Raw genomic sequence first — 25,325 nt, forward strand, 5'->3', positions numbered from 1 at the left:
AAATGAAATATTACCTGCTCACGAATTGGAGACAGATGTTCTCCTGCTTAGAGTTTTTAAGGAAGAAAAACTAGTTCGTCCCATTGGGTGGTTGCCTAAGCAAGCGAAGGCTCCGGCCGCTTCCCCCACCTCCGGGGCGAACCCCAGAACACCAGCAATGGCCTCTTTCTAGATCCTTTTTTTCCTGTTTCAGGCGCTGGACTAGAAGGGAAAGGGGAAGGAGATGTGCAGTTCTCCCTGCCACCCGCACCCCTACTTCTCTCAGTCAGCCGAAGCTCTTGCTCTTCCAACCAGAGAGATCTTCGGGATTATCCTTCTCTGCCTTTTACCTAAGTTACCTCTAAGCGCTGATGCTTGCTGGCTGTTCGTTACTCTCACCCCCATGGATATAAAATAAAAATCAGGTCTGAATGTCCCTATTTGTGTTTTATCTGAGAGCCCCCAAATATTCTAGATCTCCTGCTTTGGAGGTTAGACTTTATGTACCTTTCCCTCTTCCCGAGGGCAGGCACAACTTCTCCCCTCCACCCCCCACCCCCGGGGGAAGACAAGCGTCAAGTCTCTGCATTCTTCTACCCCCACTTGGCATCCAAGGTTCAACAAAGCTTCCATCCTAGAGGGTTCCCCCAACAACCCAGAAACAGGAATTTCCTGTCCCATAGAGTCTGTTCTTTTCATTCCTTATAGGGTAATGTTGCTCCCTTTCTCAAGTCTTTGTACCCAGGATCTGATAGCTTAAGTTCTGCAGGCTTTTTATTTCCTGATTCCTTGCTAATCACAGCCTTTCCCCTCTTTTGCCCTCCTCCGGGACTTTTAACCTCTTATCCTTCTTCTGACCAGCCGTCTTATTTTATCAGGGGTTGGACTGCTTCCCCATCCTCCAAACTCCTCCCCACTTTTTTTCCTGGGATCGCTTGTGCTCAGGGTAATGGTCTGTCCTAGTTTGCATCTTGCTTTCCGTGGGACAGCAGTCGGGAATCGAGGAGCTGTAGCTATAAAGGGCAAGGGCAAGGAATCCAGGTCGTATACCAGAAAGATCGATAGCTGACTCTCGAATACCACCTTTTATAACGCTACACAGGGCTATGTGAGGTCCCTGAAATACATGCCTCCCTCTGTTGGGGTATATACACTGGCCAGTTCTAATTCAGCAACTTGCTTCATCTGAAAATCTTTGCAGCATTTTAAAGACTCTCACAACCGGAAGGGTCCTCATATCACTGGATAGTTTGGTGGGTGCTAATAACTTAAGCAAACAAGGGGATAAAGTCTCCTCCAGGTAGAGCTATGTCATCAGGCATAGGAATCAAGATAACACCTCTTAGCAAGAATAGTGGACTCTGAGGCTAGCAATCCTTAACAGTAGTCTTTACGCCAGATGAAGCAGACAACACACGCCCAAGTGGGTGTTGACCTGTCAGTTTCTGAGAAGAAAAAAACAACATAATTTGCCCTCCTTCTACTTAAAATTTATACTGGGAGACTCTCTCCCATGATGCTTTAGTCTCATCTGATCTCAGGCATAGGAGTGTGCCTCTTTTTGTCCTCCCCTAAATCCCAGCATTCTAGAAGATTCCTAGATTTGGGAATCACTTAATAAATCTCAGAGCAGACAGGAATTTCTTCCCTGGTCACGGACCTAGCGGCCAGAGGCCTTCAGGGCCTGATGCTTTTCTCTGGTCGAGGACTATATCGCTTTGCTCAAGTTTGGGCTCCCTCTTCCTTACTGCCTGGCCCTTGACTTCACAGAGGTGATCAACTGGGACATTTTCTCCTCCATTTCAAAATGTTCTCCTAATGCACTACTCAGAGTGGCCAGTCTGAGACCTGTTTGTTACTGGTCCACAACAAGATAAGGAGTATTATCCTGAATGTAAATCAGCTATGGCCCTGATCATGTTTAGTTCAGCAGACATCCCCCCCCCCCCGCAGACTTCGTCAAAGAAGGAAATGATGTATTGATTTACATCTGGTGCGGGTTCCTTATCCTGCTGCGGTCCAGCGCTTTGGATAGAGTGCTCCTAGAAGTCCATGACAGACCATCGTAGGCGTGCTTATCTTCAGAATCGAAGTGTGTCATGCCCTATCTTCAGTGTCTTTTATTACCTAATTTCTTTGAACAAAAATGGCCCTAAAGTCCATTGAGTCAAAGTAAATCTCATTTTCATTTCTGCCTCTCCTTCCTTCCCAGAAATCCACTGACTGCTCCCCATGGGTTTCTCCGTTCTTTTTTTTTTTTTTTTAAGATTTTATTTATTTGACAGAGAGAGACAGCCAGTGAGAGGAAACACAAGCAGGGGGAGTGGGAGAGGAAGAAGCAGGCTCCCAGAGGAGCAGGGAGCCCGACGCGGGGCTCGATCCCAGGACGCTGGGATCATGACCTGAGCTGAAGGCAGCCACTTAATGACTGAGCCACCCAGGCGCCCCTCTCCATTCTTGATAAAGGACGTAACCCCATCTTCCCTCACCCGAATTCCGTCTCTCCCTCCCTCTCTCTCTCTCTCTCTCTCTCAGAAGCGAGGTGCTTACTTGATAACTTATGCTCCGTCAAGCATCCTACCAGACGGCCTATGTCTAGTTAGCTTTCATTGAGACAAGAGGAGTTGGCAAAACCCAAGCCCTGATACATGACCTTTTTTTTTTAACTGGAATTCTGAGAAATCTCCTAAATACGAAGTCTGACTCTCTTAAATCTTCCCTCTTTTTTTTCCCCAACCTCTAAGCTCGGGAAGCTTTCCAGCGCTTTAGCTGTGAGGAGATCATGCTTTCTAAGCATCACTATTCTAGAGGTTGTAGAACGGTTTTTATTTGCTTGTGACCACTTTTCACTGACGAGCAGATTCTTGTATAAGGAGGCTGGATTTTCCATAACTCTTCAATTACAGCCCGCGTACAGAAGGGTAGGTAAAGGCGGCCATGACAGGGGTCGTTTGGACATGTTCCCCTGTCCAGAATGTGTAGGGCCGCCACGTTGCCTGCCTTCTCTACCTAGACTCTCGCTTGACGGGAACCGTTTGGTCCACAGTCCCATGGCAGCTGTTCTCAGCTTGAGCCACTTGCTACTTCCCAGGGGTCCAGCTGTCGCCTCCCTTACTATACCAGCTGGCAACAATTGTCCTATCTTGGAACAGCCCATTTATTTATTGATAGCTGTGGTCGTTAATAATTCATTCAACACTCCTTATACGCTGGGTTCTGGTCTAAACACTTTGCGTTTCCTTTAATTCTCATAAAGTAGCTGTTATCTCTGTTTTACAGCCGATGAAACTTTTTACAGTTCTAGAGAAAAGAGCAGGTCTCAAATCACACAATTAGTGATAGACCTGAAGCCACCGACCTCCGAAAGCTCTGACTGTCCCAGGGTCTGTCCCTTTTCTCCAAGGATGCTTCGGCCCTGCCGTAGGTTTTCTCTTTCTGCCTCTCTTACAAGTCCTAGGCTAGGCTTCCTCCAAAGACCCACTTCCTTTTCCAGTTCTACAGTGAAATTAGGAACTAGAAATGGTTACAAAAGTTCATTCTCTGGTTACTTGAAAAGTACCTGCCCTCCTTGGTTAGGTGACAAACCAGAAACATACAGGATCGAAGTGTTAGATGACACCAGGGAAACATTGACTGTACTTGCCATTGGAAATCAGGCAGAGCCCAAGAAGGAGACTTACTTGTTAGTAACTTGAGCTCTCTTTTTGGGGGAAAAGACTGGGAAAAGGTGCAGTAGATGGAAATCATTTGTAAAATTCTTTAGACTGAAAAGTGCACTTAGGACTTCGATCAGCACAAAAATGTCTGCGTTTGTTTTTAAGGGTAACCAGTCCCTGTAAGGCTGTCATTTACAAAATGCTTTTTTAAAAATAAATTCCTTTCACTGCTTTCTATTCATACAGAATTATTCCCTAATGGATGTTCAGCCTTCAAGAAAATTACTCCCAATATAGATGAAGAAGGAGCAATGAAAGAAGATGCTGGAATGATGGATGTCCATTATAGTGAAGTAAGATTCCAGGACCTGCAATGCCAGTTATATAAATTTAACTTCTTAAAATTTATACTAAAAAATTATTACAGCTAACTTAATTTGGAGGGTAACTAAGGACAGATGAACTGTAAGCATGAAAACTGCCCGGGGCAGAGATGTCCCTATTTGGAATATGGAGCCCTGTCTCTGGAACGGTTCCTATTGTCTGGTTTTAGAGAGGCGGTATTTATCATCTTCAAATTACCATCCCAGTAACCAGATCAGGGTCAACATACTTTGGAAAAATCTCCATAAAAAATATAGCTAACCGTGTAACAGCTACACAGAGTATGCATAAGAGTCTTCTTAAAAATGGAAAATTTCTGCTGTGAACCTCATATGAATCCCAAACAGCTTCGGTTGTCAGTCAACAAATATTTATTGACTTGTGAGCAAGGCTCTGGACCTGGTGATGCAGGCGCTATAAAATAATTAGCGAGGGCTAAACCCTGACCTCCAGTGTCTACCTGGACAGCCGATACACCTACACGGAATGGGGGAAAAAAAAAACAAGACCACGCCATTTGACTAATATACACAGTGTGTTCCATGTAAAGTCAAAGGTGAGAGAGATGCCTTTGAGCTGAGGTGGAAGAGCGAGCTATGATTAGAGAGGGGTGAAGAAAGGCGACACCAGGAAGGCAGTCTAACAGGAGGACACTAGCAGGGACGAAAGCTACGAGGTGGGACAGTGTAAGGCATTGGGCCAGTGGAATGGATCCTTTTGGCTAAACCCAGTTGGGTTCACACAGAGAAGAGAAATCATTGAGGTCAGATTTTTGAGAAACTTGAAATGTTTGGGCTTTATTCAGCAGAATATTAACTTGCTCTCGAAGGTTTGGGGAGAGAACAATGGCAGGATGAAAGCAAGAAAGAGGAGAGGGTGATTTGGCGGTGACATGGGAGACATACGCTGCCCAGGAGTCCAGACACGAGGCAGTCAGGGCTGCAACCCACCTGCTGACAGAGTCACGAAACACTACGAAGAAAGGAGGACGGTCTGCTGTCTGTGGGAGGGGAAGAGTCAGAGGCAGCTCTGAGCTTTTGGGCTTGGTTATTCCAGAAAAGACACAGGTGGATGATTTTCCTGGGAAGATGACGAATTCCGTTTTGATGGGTGTTGAATTTGAAGTAGGAATGTATTGAGATGGAAATAACCGTCAGGCCATTAGAAGTTTGGAACTGAATCTGAGGAGAGAGATCAGGGTTAGAAGGCCACATCTGGAAATCATCTGTGAGAACCAAAGCAGAGTGAGGATGGGAGATAACAGAGCCAGTGAAAACCAGAGAACCAGAGACAGAACCACAGAGAAGTTTGCAAAGAATGGGAAGATGAAAAAAAGAACAAAAACTGAAATGTAAGGGGTTGGAGTCCTGTAGAAATACATTCTCTTAGAGTTGTATGAAGAAGTATAAGCAATCAGGTGGAAATGACAGGGGCATACTGCATTATACTTTGTGAAATTTTTATATATATATATATTTTTTTTTTTAAGATTTTATTTATTTATTTGACAGAGAGAGAGAGACAGCCAGCGAGAGAGGGAACACAAGCAGGGGGAGTGGGAGAGGAAGAAGCAGGCTCCCAGCGGAGGAGCCTGATGTGGGGCTCAATCCCAGAATGCCGGGATCACGCCCTGAGCTGAAGGCAGATGCTTAACGACTGCGCCACCCAGGCGCCCCTGTGAATTTTTTTTAAATATAAGACAATCTCAAGTCAGCTGTAATTAATTTAGCTAAAGTGACATGCATAGAGGCTTTAGCTATTTCTATATGGGTCCCTCCCCTCAGCAGTAACATAAAGACAGTACCATCCTGGTGACTTCAAAATAAATGTGAAAGCTCTTTGTAACTCACGAAGTACTAGAAAAATGTCAGGCTCGATGGCTCATCTACTTGACAGTGACGTTACCTTTTACCCCAGAACCTAGAAGAGTAGATATTTACAGCATGTTTGCTAAGTCAGTTATAACGGAACCTGAAGAAACTTGAATTTTAATTCCAGCTCAATTCTTGACTATGAAGCCTTGGGTAAGTTAATTCACATTTTTTGGTCTTACTCAGACTTAAATGATTTTCCAGAGCCTTCCAGTTGTTATGGGCTGACAGTGGAAGGATTCAGGGGAGTTCGTGGAAGATAAATGGTTGAGCACAACTGAAGTTCCATTCTTGTCTTCCAAATAGCGGCTTTAACCTGTTCATAGAAGTAGCCTTGAGCCTGACACTAATACTTTCGAGGAGAACAGTAACATTTCTTATTAGTCAAGAACTATAATCTGTTTTCTATGTAAGCACATTTGTTGGAACTCTTGTGTGTTCTACAGTAATAATTCATATATTTTATTTGATGTATACAGATAGAATCATGTTCAAAAAGAGCCTTTGTATGTTTCCGCTTATGGAAGAAGGCTTCCTCCTCTTGCCCCAGCCAAAGGAAAAATAACTGAGACTGATTTATGAGCTTGACTGACATGAAAAGTACAAAGGGTTGTCTCTTTAGTGCCTGTATTTAAATATGTGAATTAAACCAATAATAATGAAATTTAATTTGTTTCAAAAACTGCATTTCTGAGCTTTGATTTGCAATAGTTTTTAAAGACGTAATGAACACATTCCTAAGTGAACAGCTTGATGAATTTTGACAGTTGTACACATCCGTGTAACTTCCCACCAGAAACAAGGAAGAGAACACATCCGTTCTCGCAGAAAGTTCTCTTGTGCCCATCTCCAGTCAGTCTCCCCTCCCCACCACCTGATTTCTATCACCATAGATTAGTTTTGCCTGTATTAGTGTCATAAAAATGGAAGCGTTCATTCCATTCAGTACATACACTTCTGTGTCTGGCTGCTTTTGCTTAACCTAATGTTTTTGAGATACAGCCATGTTGTTGAGTATATCAAAAGTTTGTTCTTTTTCATTACTAAGTAATATTCCATTATAGTGATAACTAATTTTTTTTTTTAACCCATTCTCCTGCTGATGAATTTTGGATTATTTCCAGTTCGGGGCTGTTGTGAATAAGGCTGCTCTAAACATTCTTATCTGTGTCATTTTGTGGACATCTGCTTTCATTATTCTTGGGTAAATACCTGGGAGTAAAATTGCTGGATCCTAGGGAAGTTGTGTATTTAATCTTATAAGAAATTGCCAAAGAGTTTTTCAAAGTGGTTGGACCATTTTATACTTCCACCAGGAGTGGATGAGAGTTTCAGTTGCTCCACATCCTCACCAACATCTGATGTGGCTAATCTTTTTTTTATTTTTGCCATTCTATTAGGCGTGAATTGGTATCTCATTGTGTTTTTATTTTATTTTTTTGATGTAAAGTTCGATGATTCGTTAGTTGCGTATAACACCCAGTGCACCATGCAATGCGTGCCCTCCTTACTACCCATCACCAGTCTATCCCATTCCCCCACCCCTGTCCCCTCTGAAGCCCTTGTTTCCCAGAGTCCATAGTCTCTCATGCTTCGTTCCCCCTCTGTTTACCCCCTCTTCTTCCCTTTCTTCTCCTACCGATCTTCCTACTTCTTATGTTCAATTTATACTTCACTTTTTTTTTAAAGATTTTATTTATTTATTTGACAGAGATACAGACAGCCAGCGAGAGAGGGAACACAAGCAGGGGGAGTGGGAGAGAAAGAAGCAGGCTCATAGCGGAAGAGCCTGATGTGGGGCTCGATCCCGTAACGCCGGGATCATGCCCTGAGCCGAAGGCAGAGGCTTAACCGCTGTGCCACCCAGGCGCCCCTATACTTCACTTTTTTTTTTTTTTAAATAGTCTCCACACTGGGCGTGGAGCCCAACACAGAGCTTGAACTCACAACCCTGAGATTAAGACCTGAGCTGAGGTCAAGAGTCGGACCCTTAACCTCCGGAGCCACCCAGGCCCCCCATTATTTATATTTTCCTGATAACTAATGATGTTGAGCCCTTTTTTATGTGCTTCTTTGCCTTTCATATATCTTCTTTTGTGAAATGGGTGTTCAAGTCTTTTGCCCAGTTTTAGAAATGGCATTTTTTGGTTGATTTGTAGGCATTTTTGATATATTCTGGATAGAAGTTCTTTGTCAGATATATGTGCTGCAGATTGATCTTTGATTTGTTTATTCATTTCTTAATTGAGTCTTCTATTGAGCCAAAAGTTTTGGTTTTGGTGAAGTGCAATTTACCATCTTTAGTGGTTGGTTCTTTTTGTGTCTGGTCCGAGAAATTTTTGCTTACCTCGGGATTGTAAAGGTATAGTCTTACATTTTTTTTAAGATTTTATTTTTAAGTAATTTCTACAGCAAACGTGGGGTTCAAACTCACGACCCCGAGACCAAGAGTCACACGCTCCTCTGACCGAGCCCACCAGGCACCCCCTTACCTTTTTTCTATAAACTTTGTTTATAAATTTTATATTTAGGTCTATAATCGAAAGTTCATTTTTGCGCATGGAATTAGATAGAGGTCAAGGTTGAAGGCAGCTATGTAGATGGTTCACACCGTATGGGGGAAAATGAAACGTTCCTTTCGCCTGATTGAATTACTTGGTGCTTTGGTCAAATTTCCGTTCTTTACATGTGTACAGCCTATTTCTGGACTCTGTTCTATGGCACTGATTTATTTGTCCATCTTGATATGACTATTACACCATCTTGATTACTCTAACTTTCTAAGTCTTGAAATCAGATAGTGTTAGCCCTCTGGCTTTTTTTTTTTTTTTCCCCAAGTCATTTTGGCTCTTCTACATCCTTTGAATTTCCATATAAAATTCAGAATCCTCTTTTCTAATTTCCTCAAAATAGCCTGCTGGGAGTTTTTTGGGGATTTTATTAAGTTTATATATCAGTACATGGAGAGTGGCAAGCTTAACAATATTGACTCTTTCAATGAACATTTATTTTGGTCATCTTTCATTTTCCCCAGTGGTATTTGCTGATTTTTCAGGGCAAAAGACTTTGGCTGGATTTATTGCTAGATAATTGATGTTTTGCTGCCACTGTAAATAGTATTGCTTGATTTCTTTCTCAATTTGTTGTTGCTAATATATATCAACAGAGTTGATTCTTGTTTGTTGATCTTAGGATCTGCAACCTTGCTCAATACACGTGTTCGTTTTCGTAGTCTCTGTATTCCTTAGGCTTTTCTACATACACAATCGTGTCATCTGCACAGATAGGCGGTTTTACATTTGCCAATCTATCTGCCTTTTCTCTCTTTTTGTTGCCTTGTTGCACTGGCTAGAACCTTCTGCATCATGTCAAATTTAAGTAGCGAGAGCAGACATTTTGACTCCTTCTCAAACTTACAAGAAGAGTGTTCAGCCTGGGGCATCTGGGTGGCTCAGTCGTTAAGCGTCTGCCTTTGGCTCATGTCATGATCCTTAGGGTCCTGAGATCGAGCCCCACATCAGGCTCCCTGCTCAGCGGGAAGCCTGCTTCTCCCTCTCCCTCTGCCCCTGCTTGTGTTTCCTCTCTCGCCATGTCTTTCTCTCTGTCCGATAAATAAATAAAATCTTTAAAAAAAAAAAAAGAAGAAGAAGAGTGTTCAGCCTATAGGTTTCTTGTAGATGCCCTTTATCAGATTGAGGACGATCCCTTCTAGTTCTTGTTTGCTGAGAGTTCTCTTTTAATATCATGAAGGGATGTTGAGGTTTTTCAGATGCTTTTTCTGCCTCTATTGCTGGAGGTACCATTTTTCTCTTGGATCCTGCTTTCTTCTATATATTACAGTGAATTTTTTTTCCCTATTATAAACCAGCTTTACATTTCTGAGACTCCCTAGTTTGTAACAGATTTTTAATTCCCCCAAAGTCCTTCCTTCCCACTGTTGCTAGAAATTTTAATTTGGCTAGTAATTGTTAATATACGGTTCTTCAAGTAGCAATATTTAATGAACATCGACTTGGCATTGGCACTATACTAATAACTAAAGAAGCCAGTATAAATAAGAGACTGTTACGACTCAAGAGTCGCAGCCTATTTGGAAAGTTAGCTACATAGATAATGGGCAAGTAGAGTGATAGATACCCACCCAGTGAATTCTCGGAGCAGGATAAAAGGTATCTAGTGTCTTGCTGGTCTGTATTGTTTAGAAGGATCCGAGAAGAGGTGATACCTAAGCCATCTGAAAGGGGTTAACCAAGTGAGGGGGAGTAAAGGGCAGAGGGCATGGCATGAACAAAGGCACAAAGTTAGGGCAACACCATGGTGTCGCAGGCAAACTACTAGTAGCTCATTATTGTTGGAGCATAAAGTACAAGGCTGGGCATGGGGAATGGTGAGATTATAGAAGCATCGGCCGGACTATTGCAAGCCTCCTGTGCCAAATGAAAGGACCTGTCCTTTGCTCTGTGAACGAAGGGGTGGCCCTCATGAGATTTTTAAGAAGGGGAGAGGGATGTGGTCTGGGTTTGCCTCGGAATCAGAAGCCCACGGCAGATAGATTTATAAGTGCCGAGGCTGGAGGCAGGAAGGTCAATTAGAAAAAAAGAACGAAGTCTTAAACCTTAGCAGTGAGAGTAGAAGTGGAGAGGAAAGGTCTGATTTGAGAAATATTTAAGAAGTCAAACAGGCAGAAGTTGGCGATGGGCTGACTAGAGGATGAGTGGAGAGAGAGTACATCCGTTTTCCAGGGCTGCCGTAACAAAGGACACACACGTATTGTCTCACAACTCTAGCATCTAGAAGTCTGAAATTAAGGTGTCAGCAGGACCATGCTCCCCTCTGACACTCTGGGGACAATCTTTCCTCGCCACTTCCTAGCTGGTCTCTGGTGTTCCTTGACTTCGAGCTGCGTTACTCCAGACTCCGCCACTGTAGTCACATGGCGTCCTCCCTGAGCCTCCGTCTTTTTGTGAAGATGCCAGCCATATTGGATTAAGGGCCCACCCTACTCCAGTATGATTTTGCCGTAATTAATTATATCCGCACTGACCCTATTTCCAAATAAGGTCACATTCTGAGGTAACTGGGGGTTAGAACTTCAACGTCCCTTTTTGAGGGACACACTTGAGCCCATCCCAGGGGCTGAGTCAAAACTACTCTTGAGTTTTCTAAGGAAGGGTTCATAGGGTGTTGCCCCTGGCTGAGTAGGAAAAACACAAGTGAAAGAACCAGTTTAGGAAGAAGTTGAGTTCAAAATTGCCTAAAGGGCATACAGGAAGAGCCGTTCTAGCGTTCAGTTCTGTAAATCTCAACAGCATCTCTTCGAGATAGAAACAAGCTGTTAAGGCCCATGGCTCGCAGCGGCCATGGGCTTCGTCTTCTCATTGTTGAGAATGTGAGATGGTGGGTCAGAAAATAATTTGTCACAGCTGTTATTGTTCTGGCACGGTCAGAAATCTCTATCTTGAGCTATTATCCTCTCATTCTCCCCAGTTTTAGGGCCAACAGTCAGGAAGGAAGCATTCGTTACCAAAATTGCTTCATTTTCATAAACCTCCATATCGCTAACACAAGAGCTTGAAAGTTGTCAAATCTTCTTGAGACTCTGTTATATGACGTATAAATATAACTTCAGTATAAAAAAGAAACAATGAACATTCATAGGCTTAGTGGGATTCACCCCATCAGACATTCGTTTGGAACAAACAATGCATCCCCTTTTAAAGATACTCCTTTTTAATGGGTGACATTTGTAAGTACAGTTAACGTCTTCATTGTGTGAGTAAGCAAAATAAATAGGTACACTTCGCTATTGTCAGGGATTACTTTCATATTTTTAAGAAGGGTTTCCATTTCAAATATTCGAAGTATTTGATTTAGAAAATAGAGTTATCTAAACCCTACTCCTTCAGTGCACATTCTGTTTGTTCTCTGTGACCTTGAACTGGTTCAGAATTTATTTGCCCAGAACCCTCAAACCATCTCTAATTCCTGATTGCCTTTTGCTCTTAATGCAGGAAGTGTTGCTGGAGTTGCTGGAACAATGTGTGGATGGCTTATGGAAAGCAGAACGTTACGAAGTAATTTCTGAGATTTCCAAGTTGATCATTCCAATTTATGAGAAACGTCGTGAATTTGAGGTAGGTAGTTAAAACTTTGTATCATTGGCCTCAACTATGTTTTATTTGGGTCTTGGAAAAAAAAATAGGTAGTTATGTCACTCTCCCTCTACCATGTGTCCTCTGAAATTTAGAAGGTTCGTTGTATTATGGCATTTGGATTTTATTCTAGAATATAGATACTTAACTGTGTTGTTTTGACACATTTGTCCAATTTGAAAGTTCCCGTCCTTCAAACTGCTGGGAAATCCTAAAATGAGAATCCTACCTTATACATTCCTATAAAATTTCCAAATGAAATGAAGGGTAAAACATCCAAAATAGAAGTTTACATTTCGATTATGTAAGTGGTTCTTAAAACCTTTTCATCTAGCAATCCCTCCCTTTCCCCTCAGGGCATAAAAAATTCAGTGTTGTCTTCGCCAAACCTTTGCTCCAAAAAGCTACTGAATTTCCATGTCTGCATAGGCCTCGCCTGTTCTTTGCAATTCAATGGGGAGACAAAAGGTGCTGGCAGCTGACAATGGGGGAGGTAATTAAGACACTAGTAATAGTCCTACCAAGAGGAGTTTTTCCAATTTAGTCTGCCAGCCAAAGCTGTTGATAAAGGGGAATTAATAAAGACTAGTAGTATAATGAACCTGTTGCCGCCCACAGTGAATAGGAATGTTTTATATCCAAGTCTCTGAGTCTGTCATCATTTCTACCCCTACTGTGCTGGGTAGGGGTGATTTAGGATTCAAGCCCCCCCCCCCTTTTTTTAAAGCAAAGCTCTTTATTCTTAAGTATAGCAAGTACGTGTTCATTGTTGAAGAAGTTTCCAGAAGGGAAACACATTTAATACCACCTGCATAGTGTTCTAATCTCTGCTTCAGACTGGCTCTGATCCAACTCACTTTTTCTTCCCAGGTTCTAGGCCTTTTTCTCTTTGCCATAATTTTGGTGTCTATGGGATATACCTGAAAGACCATAATGGAGTTCAAGTGATTCTATTAGTAAGCAAGAGTTGAATAATTAAACCTAGGTCATAGAGGTGGCAAAGGATAGCCCATGAGACAAGAAAACAAATGGCAGGGGCGCCTGGGTGGCTCAGTTGGTGAAGCGTCTGCCTTTAGCTCAGGTCATGATCTCAGGGTCCTGGGATCGAGCCCCACGTCGGGCTGTCTGCTTGGTGTCTGCTTCTCCCTCCTTCCCTCCCTCTCTCTCTCTCAAATAAAGAAATAAAATCTTTAAAAAAGAAAAGAAATGGCATTGCTCCTTTTATCAGAGCATTACATCCTAAGAACCTTTGTAAAATGCCCATAGTACCACTGTCTTACTAGCTCAAAGATCGAGCTGTTAGAAACCCAGGGAGCATTTTGCCACTCAATCAACTAATAAGGAAGAAAGAAAAATATATCTTCTCTACACGTGAAAGGAAATGATATTTTCTACAGGGACCCCACTCCTGTTTCCCTGGAGGCTTGTAAAGGTCTGTGCAGATCCCAGGCGTTCGACACAAGATGTAGTCATTGTTTCTAGGACACCAATGTATAATTTTTCACTGTATCTTTATGGGATGGGCTGAAAAGTGTCACAGATAACAGCCATAAAGATAAGGAAGATTTCCCTCCAATTGAGCTCAACTGTTTCTGTGCTCCCCTTTTTTTTTATTGAGGTGAAATTCACAGAACATACATTAACTATTTTAAAGCGCACAATTCAAGATCATTTAGTACATTCGTGATATTCCAAACCGACCACCTCTCTCTAGTTTCAAAACATTCTCATCACCCCAGAAAAACACTTCCTACCCACTAAGTAATCACTCTCCGCCCCACCCGCCAGTCCCTGGTAACCATTAATCTGCTTTCTGTCTCTATGGATCTGCCTGTCCTGGACGTGTCATAAAAAGGGATTAATAAAGACGTGACCTTTTGTGTCTGGCTTCTTTCACTTAGCATCGTATTTAGAGGTTCATCTAAGTTGTTTTTTTTTTTATATAATGATTTTTTATTATATTATGCTAGTCACTATACAGTACATCCCCGGTTTTCGATGTAAGGCTCGATGATTCATTAGTTGTGTATAACACCCAGTGCACCATGCAATACGTGCCCTCCCCACTACCCATCACCGGTCTATCCCACTCCCCCACCCCCTCCCCTCTGTAGCCCTCAGTTTGTTTCTCATAGTCCACAGTCTCTCATGTTTCATTCCCCCTTCTGATTACCCCCCCTTTCTTTATCCCTTTCTTCCCCTACTGATCATTCTAGTTCTTATGTTCCATAGATGAGAGAAATCATATGATAGTTGTCTTTCTCTGCTTGACTTATTTCACTAAGCATTATCTCCTCCAGTGCCGTCCATGTTGTAGCAAATGTTGAGAACTCGTTCTTTCTGATTGCTGAGTAATATTCCATTGTATATATGGACCACAACTTCTTAATCCAGTCATCTGTTGCAGGGCATCTCGGCTCCTTCCACGATTTAGCTATTGTGGACATTGCTGCTATGAACATTGGGGTGCATATGGCCCTTCTCTTCACTACGTCTGTATCTTTGGGGTAAACACCCAGTAGTGCAATGGCTGGATCATAGGGTAGCTCAATTTTTAACTTTTTAAGGGACCTCCACACGGTTTTCCAGAGTGGCTGTACCAACTTGCATTCCCACCAACAATGTAGGAGGGATCCCCTTTCTCCACATCCTCTCCAACAATTGTTGTTTCTTGCCTTGTCTATTTTTGCCATTCTAACTGGCGTAAGGTGGTATCTCAGTGTGGTTTTGATTTGAATTTCCTTGATGGCTAATGATTTTGAACATTTTTTCATGTGTCTGTTAGCCATTTGTATGTCTTCATTGGAAAAGTGTCTGTTCATATCTTCTGCCCATTTTTTGATTTGTTTATTTGTTTCTCGTGTATTGAGTTTGAGAAGTTCTTTGTAGATCTTGGATACCAGTCCTTTATCTGTAGTGTCATTTGCAAATATCTTCTCCCATTCCGTGGAATGCCTCTTAGTTTTTCTGACTGTTTCCTTGGCTGTGCAGAAACTTTTAATCTTGATGAAGTCCCATAAATTCATTTTATCTTTTGTTTCTCTTGCCTTTGGGGATGTGTCATGAAAAAGGTTGCTTTGGCCGATGTCGTAGAGGTTGCTGCCTATGTTCTCCTCTAGAATTTTGATGGATTCCTGTCTCACATCGAGGTCTTTCATCCATTTGGAGTTTATTTTTGTGTATGGTGTGAGATAGTGGTCAAGTTTCATTCTTTTGCATGTAGCTGTCCAATTTTCCCAGCACCATTTATTGAAGAGACTGTCTTTTTCCCACCGGATGTTTTTTCCTGCTTTATCAAATATTAGTTGCCCAAAGAGCTGAGGGTCCATTTCTGGGCTCTCTATTCTGTTCCATTGGTCTATGTGTCTGTTTTTGTGCCAGTACCATGCTGTCTTTGTGATCACAGCTTTGTAGTACAGCTCGAAATCCGGCATTGTGATGCCCCCAGCTTTGTTTTTCCTTTTCAACAGTTCCTTGGAGATTCGGGGTCTTTTCTGGTTCCATACAAATTTAAGGACTATTTGTTCCAGTTCTTTGAAAAACGTTCTCGGTATTTTGATCGGGATAGCATTGAAAGTGTAGATTGCTCTGGGTAGCATGGACATTTTAACTATGTTAATTCTTCCGATCCATGAGCATGGAATATTTTTCCATCTTTTTATGTCTTCCTCAATGTCTTTTAAGAGTGATTTATAGTTTCTAGAATAAAGGTCCTTTACGTCTCTGGTTAAGTTAATTCCAAGGTAACGTATGGTTTTTGGTGCTATTGTAAATGGGATGGATTCCCTGATTTCTCTTTCTTCGTTCTCGTTATTCGTGTACAGAAATGCAACTGATTTCTGAGCATTGATTTTGTATCCCGCCACGTTACTGAATTGCTCTATAACTTCTAATAGTTTGGGAGTGGCTTCTTTTGGGTTTTCCATATAGAGTATCATGTCGTCTGCGAAGAGAGACATTTTGACTTCTTCTTTGCCGATTTGAATACCTTTGATCCCTTTTTGTTGTCTGATTGCTGTTGCAAGGACTTCTAGTACTATGTTGAATAATAGTGGCGAGAGTGGGCATCCTTGTCGTGTTCCTGTTCTTAAGGGAAAGGCTTCCAGCTTTTCCCCATTGAGAATAATATTTGCAGTAGGCTTTTCATGGATGGCTTTTATGAGATTGAGAAATGTACCTTCTATTCCTACACTCTGAAGGGTTTTAATCAGGAAAGGATGCTGTATTTTGTCAAATGCTTTTTCGGCATCGATTGAGAGGATCATATGGTTCTTGAGTCTTTTCTTGTTGATATGATGTATCACGCTGATTGATTTGCGAATATTGAACCACGCTTGCATCCCAGGTATGAATCCCACTTGATCGTGGTGGATAATCCTTTTAATGAACTGTTGGATTCTATTAGCAAGTATCTTGTTGAGGATTTTGGCGTCCATATTCATTAGGGAAATCGGTCTGTAATTCTCCTTTTTGAGGGGGTCTTTGCCTGGTTTGGGGATCAATGTAATATTGGCCTCATAGAATGAGTTTGGTAGCTTTCCTTCTGTTTCTATTTTTTGAAATAGCTTTAGGAGAATAGGTATTATTTCTTCTTTGAATGTTTGGTAGAATTCCCCAGGAAAACCATCCGGGCCTGGAGTTTTGTTATTTGGAAGGTTGTTTATCACTGACTCAATTTCTTCATAATTCATTGGCCTGTTTAAGAAATCAATTTCTTCCGGTTTCAATCTTGGTAGTTTATAGGTTTCCAGGAAGGATTCCATCTCTTCCAGATTGCTTAGTTTATTGGCATATAGCTGTTGATAAAAATTTCTAATAATCCTTCCAATTTCAATGGTGTTCGTCGTGACCTCTCCTTTTTCATTCATAATTTTAATAATCTGGGTCCTTTCTCTTTTCTTTTGGATAAGTCTTGCCAGTGGTCTGTCAATTTTATTGATTCTCTCCAAGAACCAGCTTCTAGTCCTGTTGATCTGCTCTACTGTACTTCTGGTTTCTGCTTGATTGATTTCAGCTTTAATTTTGGTCAACTGCTTCCTCGTGCATGGATTAGGCCTGTCCCTCTGTTGCTGTTCCAGCTTCTTGAGGTGAGAATATAAAAACTGCATTTTAGATTTTTCTATTCTTTTGAGTGAGGCTTGGATGGCTATGTATTTCCCCCTTAGGACTGCCTTTGCAGTATCCCATAGGTTTTGGACTGTTGTATTTTCATTCTCATTGGTCTCCATAAATTGTTTAATTTGATTTTTGATTTCCTGGTTTATCGAGTCATTCCTGAGCAGGGTGGTTCTTAGTCTCCAAGTGTTTGAGTTTCTTCCAAATTTTTCCTTGTGGTTGAGTTCCAATTTCAGAGCGTTGTGGTCTGAGAATATGCAGGGGATAATTTCAATCTTTTGGTATCGGCTGAGACCTGTTTTGTGTCCCAGAACATGGTCTATTCTTGAGAATGTTCCATGGGCATTAGAATAGAATGAGTATTCTTTGGTTCTGGGGTGTAGTGTTCTATATATATCTAAGAGGTCCAACTCGTCGAGTATGGCATTCAAAGCCTTTGATTCTTTGCTTAGTTTTTGCCAGGGTGTTCTGTCTATTTCTGAGAGTGGAGTGTTGAGGTCCCCTACTATTAATGTATTTTTATCTATATGTCTCTTTATTCTGGTTAAGAGTTGGCTTGTGTATCTTGCTGCTCCCCTGTTGGGGGCATATATATTTATAATTGTCATATCCACTTGTTGAATACTTCCTTTAAGAATAATATAGTGCCCTTCTGCATCTCTAAGTATAGTCTGTAGTTTAAAATCCAATTTATCTGATATGAGAATTGCTACCCCAGCTTTCTTTTGAGGTCCATTTGCGTGAAAGATGGTACTCCATCCCCTTACTCTCAGTCTGAATGCATCTTTGGGTTCGAAATGAGTCTCTTGTAGACAGCAAATGGATGGGTCATTTCTTTTTATCCAATCTGCAACCCTGTGGCATTTAAAGCAAGAATTTAAACCATTAATGTTAAGGCTGAGTACTGAGAGATATGCTTTTAATTCTGCCATGTTGTCAGTAAAGTCTTTGTTTGTATTGGCTGTGACTTTCTGTTTTGTGTCACTCTTGGGGCCTTTTTACTTTTATAGAACCCCCCGTAATACCTCCTGTAGGGCTGGTTTCGTGGTTACGAAATTGGCTAGTGACTGTCGATTCTGAAATGTCTTTATTTCTCCATCAATTCTGAATGACAGCCTTGCTGGATAAAGGATCCTTGGCTGCATGTTTTTCTCTGAAAGAGCTTTAAAAATGCTCCCCCAACCCTTTCTCTCATTCCAGGTCTGTGTAGACAGGTCTGACATAATTCTGATGCCTTTGCCTTGGTACGTGAGAAATTTCTTTGCCCTGGCCGCTTTCAATACTGTATCCTTGGATCTCATATTTGCGAAATGCACTATGACGTGACGTGGTGTAGGTCTGTCATGGTTGAGCTTGGGAGGGGTCCTCTCTGCCTCTTGGACACAAATTTTTGTTTCCCTTGCTAGATTAGGGAAGTTTTCAGCTACAATTTGTTCAAATATCTCTTCTAGACCTCTGTTTTTCTCCACCCCCTCAGGGATGCCAATGATTCTAACATTGGATCGTTTCGTTGAGTCAGTAATCTCCCGTAACCTACATTCGTGGGCGTGGATTTTTTTAAGAGCAGCTTGTATTTTGGTTTTTTCCTCTATTAACCCATCCTCCACTTCACTAACCCGTTCCTCTGCTTCTGTGACCCTGGCCGTCAGAGCCTCTAGTTTTGCCTGCATTTGGCTCATAGAATTTTTAATTTCTGTCAAATTTTCTCTCATTTCCGCCCTTAGGGATTCTATATTCTCAGTAATATTTTCCTGAATACTTTTTTCAAGTCTACTCATTATCTTGACCATTGTTACTCTGAATTCCATTTCTGATAATTTGGTTACATCCATATCCGTTACTTCTGTGGCAGAGGCCACTGACTCACTGTCTTTTCTTTGCTGGGGGGGGGCTTCTCCTTCTTGTCATTTTAATGAGGGGAGGTTGCGGGGTTGTCCAGAGCCCAAAATTATTGACTGGGTCCCAGGCCGTGCCCCTTGTTTATAGGGATCTTAGAGATGTGGGCTTCTTCTTTAAAGATTTTATTTATTTACTTATCTGAGAGAGGGAGACAGACAGTCAGCAAGAACGGGAACAGAAGCAGGGGAGTGGGAGAGGAAGAAGCAGGCTCCCAGCGGAGGAGCCCGATGAGGGACTCCTTTCCGGAACGCCGGGATCACGCCCTAAGCCGAAGACAGGCGCTCAATGACTGCGCCACCCAGGCGCCCGGGTTGTGGGCTTCTTGATTTTTCAGCCTGCCTTCTGTGTTCTGGGGGAGGGGCCTGCCGCGCCGATACTCAGGCAGCCCTGTTTGGGTAGAGTCTCCGAGTCCCCTGCGAGGGAGGATGGGGATGGGCACTCTCTGAGCCGGTATTTCCAGGCTTTTGTTCTCTGGCGGCTTTCCCTGGCGGCCGGCTATGCCTCTTCTGAGGTTCAGAGCAGCAGAGGCTGCATTGTCACAGAACAGAGGGATTGCGGCCCGTTCTCCACTGATGTTCTGGCCACTTTAACTCTGTTACTGTTGGTGCTGCTCAACTCTGCGGCATCCCGGGATGTGCGCCCCACACCCGGCGACCCTGCCCTCACTTCCAGGGCCGGCGCGTCTCTGTCCTTTGTGTTTCTAATGCCGCCAGCCACCGGCCGCCCTGCGCGCTCCCGGGTCTCCCGGTCTCAGTCTATGCCCGGTGAGCACAGCGCGATTCCGGAGTTTCGGGAGAAGCCTGGTGGCACGCGCACCCGGTTCAGGGTCTCAGTCTGCTGTTTCGCGGGTGCCGACCGCGAGTCCGCCCGCTCCCCCGTGCAGGTGGCCCGCCAGCCGCCAGCCGCCCCGCGCGCGATCCGGGAGTTCCCGGTCTCAGTCTGGATCCCGTGAGCACACCGGGATTCCGGTGTTCCGGGAGATGCCTGGTGGCGCGCGTTCACGGCTCACCGGTCTCAGTCCGCTCTCTCGTGGGTGCCCTCTGTGAGTCCGCCCGCTCCCCCGTGCAGGTGGCTACCGCTTCCTGGCGCCCAAACACGGCGGCTCCCTCCCCCTTCCGTTTATCTTCCGATATCCGTGCACGGTTTACAGCTCCCCTCTTCGTACCTCAATACTCAGCGCTGGAGATGTTCATTTGTACAGATCCAGATGCATCATCCTGCGTCTCAGGCTGATTCCGTGGTTATTTAGGCTGGTCTGGTACCTATCCAGCTCGACTCAGGGGACCGGCTGAAAAAGGGGTCCCCTACTCCTCCGCCATCTTAACTCCTCCCCCCTAGAGGTTCATCTAAGTTGTAGCATGGATCAGAACTTCATTCCTTTTTATGGCTGAATGATTCTCCGTCGCATGGATATGCCGCAATTCGTTTATCCATTTATCCACTGGCAGACAGTTGGGTTGGTTTCCCCTTTTGACTGTTATAAATAGTTGCGGTCATAGACATTCGTGTGTAAGTTTCTGTGTGGCCATATGTTTTCATTGATCTTGGGTATATACCTAGGAATGGAACTGCTGGGTCATAGGATAATTCTTTGTTTAACTTTTTGAGTAACCACCAAACTGCTTTCCCTTTTACCTTCCCCCCGGCAATGTGTACGTTCCACATTCCGAACATCGCTTGTTGTTTTGGGTTTTGCATGAAAGCCGTCTTAGTGGGTGTGAAGTGTTATCACAGTGTGGTATTTGATTTGTATTTCCTTATGACCAATGATTTTGAACATCTTTTTATGTGCTTGTTAGCCATTTGCATGTCTTCTTTGGAGAAATGTCTATTCAAGACCTTGGCCCATTTTTAAATTGGGTTGTTGGTCTTTTTGTTGTTGAGTTGTGTGAGAGTTCTTTTTTTGTTAAGATTTTTTTTTACGATTTTATTTAGAGAACATGCGCGCGCGGGTGGGGGGAGGGGCAGAGGGAGAGAGAGATTCTCAAGGAGACTCCCCACTAAGCACGGACCCCAACAAGGGGCTCGATCCCATTGACCCTGAGATCATGACCTGAGCCGAAATCAAGAGTTTGGTGCCCAACCGACTGAGCCACCCAGGTGCCCCTGAGAGTTCTTTATATTTTCTGATAGTAAATCTTTATCAGATCTGTAATTGGCAAATATTTTCTCCCATTCTATAGGTTGTCTTTTCACATTCTTAATAATGTTCTTTGCACAACGTGCTCCCTTTTTCTGGGTGTGCAGATGAGTATGTTCTTTGCAAACTTCTGTAAGCTTGGGTAAAAGCAGTCCTCTCTGAGGTGTATACTCTTATTTTTATATCTGCATTTTTTTAAGATTTTTTATTTATTTTACAGAGAGCACAAGTGCCAGGGAGGGGCAGAGGGAGAGGGAGAAACAGACTCCCCTCTGAGCAGGGAACCCAGTACAGGGCTGGATCCCAGGACCCCGAGATAGCATGACCTGAGCCGAAGGCAAATGCTTAACTGAACCACCCAGGTGCCCCTGCATTTTTTTGTTTGTTTGTTTGGCTTCCTCTCTTGGTGGTCTGCTACATTCCTGGGGCTGCCATCTATGCCTCAGACTGGAAGGATCCAGATCTGTCTGGCTTCCCGTTGCTAAATCACTCCACCCTGCTTCATCATCCAAAAATGGGAGAGGGAAATTGCCCCCAGCTTCTGCTCTTTCTCTGAGCTCGACTCTATCTGCATTTATTTTTATCTCCAGAAGTTTTTGCACAAGTTTTTAATTCCCATCTCTGCCATAAGGGCTCAAGCAAAGCATTTGGCTTCTCTTTCAGTTAAACTAATTCAGACATAGAGAAAATAGTCAATGGTACAATATGTTTAAAGTAGACATTACCATTGAGATGTGCATGAAATGAACAGGATATTTAGAAATACATAGATATACATATATATCAGTTCTACCCTTAGACTTTGTTTTTAAGATTTTATTTATTTATTTGAGAGAGAAAGAGAGCACAAAGACAGAGGAGAGGCACAGGGCGAGGGAGAAGCAGACCCCCTGCAGAGCAGGGAGCCCCATGCAGGACTCGATCCCAGGACTCCAGGATCATGACCTGAGCCGAAGGCAGCCGCTTAACCATCTGAGCCACCCAGGCGCCCCCCTACCCTGAGACTTAACCTGGTTGAGGAATTTTGCCTAATTGTGACAAAGGGGCAGGGACCCCAACAAAACCATTTTGAAAAGGAAATAGCATTGCTTCCCCGACCCCCCACCCCCACCCCGCTGATTTGTATATTCTCCTTTTTCAGAAACTTACTCAAGTTTATAGAACTCTTCATGGAGCTTACACAAAAGTTCTAGAGGTTATGCATACAAAAAAAAGACTTTTAGGGACTTTCTTCAGAGTTGCCTTTTATGGCCAAGTAAGTATACTTCCGTTCATAAAGTTGTTTTTCTTTTGAAACATTCACCTTTGAATTGTGAGATTGCTATAGCCCTGGGTGTTGGCTCTTGGACTTTGTCTAGATAGAGGGTGGGTCACAGCAGCCGGAAGCCTCTGTAAGTGTAAAGGTCACTTTGGTTTCCTTCTCTAAATCCATTAGGTCAGAGTCCCACATAGATTTGAATTTTTCCCTCAGTTTCATTTTCTGTTGAACTTCTTAAAGTATATATTAAATGTCTACCACTGCAAGCTTTCAAAGAAATAGGTAAGTATGACAGGGAGTGAGAAAAACCCTAGTGCGGAGAACTTCAGGCCAATTATACGTCCCTGTGACGGCAAATTTGAAAATTCTCACTTATTTGAAGTTAGAAGAGTGAATACACGCCACGTGGCGTTTGGTACGATTTAAAATGTTTTTCAAATATATTCTTCCTCGTTATTTGGTACACTTCGTCTAAGTGCTATGCTTGCTCCCACTATTTATAAGTGATTGTGTGTTTCCCTTTACAATAGTCTTTCTTTGAAGAAGAAGATGGGAAGGAGTACATCTATAAAGAGCCAAAGCTCACCGGCCTCTCAGAGATTTCTCTGAGACTCGTGAAACTTTACGGTGAAAAATTTGGCACAGAGAATGTGAAAATAATTCAGGATTCTGACAAGGTAACCTGTACCCTGCATTTCGAAATCATTGTTTGTGAGTTCCAAACGTGGTACACTGCTGACTTTTTTGGGTTTTCGCTGCTGAGGGAGAAGTATGGAAATAGAGCCCGCCAGACAGTGAAAGAAAGGATGGGGGTTTTGGAGCCAGAGAGAGCAGGATTCCAATCTCCATTCTCTCCCTCTCTTTCTTTTTTTTTTTTTTTTAAGATTTTTATTTATTTATTTGCAAGAAAGAGCATGAGAGAGAGATTACGAGCAGGAGGGAGGGGTAGAGGGAGAAGCAGGATCCCTGCTGAGCAGGGAACCCGAAGTGGGGCTCCATCCCAGGACCCGGGATCATGACCTGAGCCAAAGGCAGACGCTTCACCGACTGAGCCACCCAGGCGCCCCAAATCTCCAGTCTCTTGCTATTTGCTAGCGAGGCGACCATAGGGAAGTTACTTAACTTCTCTGTGCCTCATTTTTCTCATTAGTAAAATGGAGAGAATAGTAGTGCCTTTAGTGCATTTCCTTCTAAGCTAGCCTTGGTTCAGTAGTTACATGTGCAGTGAAGTAAGTTGAGGAGCGATCCCTTGGCCTCGCTCTAAAGCTTACCCATGCCACCAGGCCCTGCCAGGGCAGGATGGAAAAGGTTCCAGCAAGAGAGGCTCTTCCCTAGAGATGCATGGTGTCCTGTAGGCACCATCTGGGGAAAGTACCGTAGGAATGCCTGACCGTTCTTAGTCGCCCTAGATGTGCCCAGAACGAGAGCTGGTCGTTAGGGCAGGTAGGACCCACCCAGTCCAGGATCTGCAGGCCACAGCGGTATTTACTGAGTGACTAGGATGCAGGCGTCTTAGCGCAAGAGGACGGCGTCGCCAGAGCCAAAGGCTCGTGGCCATGGTAAGGACATGTCACAGCCCATCATGAAAATGATCTCTTCACTTTGTAGGCTTAACTCGTCTCTCGTGGAGATGCTTTTACCTTGACTCTCTGCCTGAGACATTTCAAAGTAGACATGCTGGTAGGTCCCAAGGTCATTAATATTTGGCACCGTCCCTCTATTTCTTTCTTTATCCGTGTCACTATTTTGTGTTGTTTTATTCAGTTAAGACAACGGAAGATTTTATCTCCCTGTAGCCAGATAGTCTCAGGCTCGTTGCCACACAACTGACACTATAAATGGAAAGTTAATGGAAAGCCAGGCTTGCTGAACAACATGCCGTTTTCTGCTTTATTTTGCCTCTGAAAACCCGGCAAGCCAGCGCGAGGGACAAACCAGTCTCAAGCAGCTGGGCCCCTGACGTTATCTGTGTGCACAATATGGGAGGCGTTCTCCATTGGCAACAGACCTCATGAAGCGCTTGGTACTTTGAACGTCCTTATTTCTTTCTTAATGTGTGCAAGTAAAAATTAAAAACACTCTTGTACCTTGCCAAAGAACAAAATCTGCTGAAGGGCACAGACAGTTCGAAGAGCTGTTCGGCAATATTTTCCAATATTTTAAACATACGTTTCCTTGGACCCGACAATTTCACGTTTAAGGGTTTTTTTAAAGGGGGGAAAGGGCAGAGGGAGCCCCCAGCGTGGAGCCCGACCCGGGGCTCGATCTCACGACCCTGAGATCATGACCTGAGCTGAAATCAAGAGTCAGACACTTAACCCACTGAGCCACCCGGGCGCCCCTCATGTTTAAGATTTTATCCTGTAGGTGCCCACCACCGTAAAGATGTATGATTAAAGGTGTTCATTGCTGCGAAGTTTGTCTAGCAACCTGGAAGCAATCTAAATGTCCATATGGCTAAAGAAATGGTATTATCCACACAAGGATACACCAGCCTATGCGCTAAAAAAATGACATAGATTTGGACGTGTTGATTTGAACCTCTCAGGATATACTACTGAGGGGGGAAAGAGTGAGGTGCAGGAAATCATGGCTAGGATGATCACATTGGTGTGTAAATTGATGTTCACAATAACTTGTATATGCTTAGGAAATTTCTGGACTGAGACATACAAAACCGCTAACCATGCTTACCCCTGAGGAGAGGAACTAGAGTCTTACATAGCAAGAAATTGTTGACTTTTCATGTATACCCTTGAGGGTAGTTTGAACGTTTTACCATATACATAGTTTACTTTCATAAGGTTAAAGTCAAGCTTGACCTCTTTTTTATTTCCCTTCTATGTTTCGTCTTAGCCTAGATAATTACCT

The 25,325-nt window shown here is 43.2% G+C and overlaps 1 protein-coding gene across 4 annotated transcripts in view; it reads left to right on the top strand.

The window, feature by feature from the left end:
- Window positions 1-25,325, top strand: part of DOCK11 (dedicator of cytokinesis 11) — a 189,510-nt gene that overhangs the window by 149,854 nt on the left and 14,331 nt on the right. For 2 of the 4 annotated variants that reach the window (XM_026478872.4, XM_026478874.4), the window contains 4 exons: window positions 3,882-3,988; window positions 11,902-12,024; window positions 22,338-22,451; window positions 22,985-23,131. In XM_026478872.4, the coding sequence (XP_026334657.2) occupies window positions 3,882-3,988; window positions 11,902-12,024; window positions 22,338-22,451; window positions 22,985-23,131 (491 nt within the window). The remainder of the gene's footprint in view (window positions 1-3,881; window positions 3,989-11,901; window positions 12,025-22,337; window positions 22,452-22,984; window positions 23,132-25,325) is intronic. The other 2 variants (XM_057313809.1, XM_057313812.1) reach the window with 1 other exon arrangement.

Source organism: Ursus arctos, chromosome X (genome assembly GCF_023065955.2).
Source record: "Ursus arctos isolate Adak ecotype North America chromosome X, UrsArc2.0, whole genome shotgun sequence".
NCBI lineage: Eukaryota > Metazoa > Chordata > Mammalia > Carnivora > Ursidae > Ursus > Ursus arctos.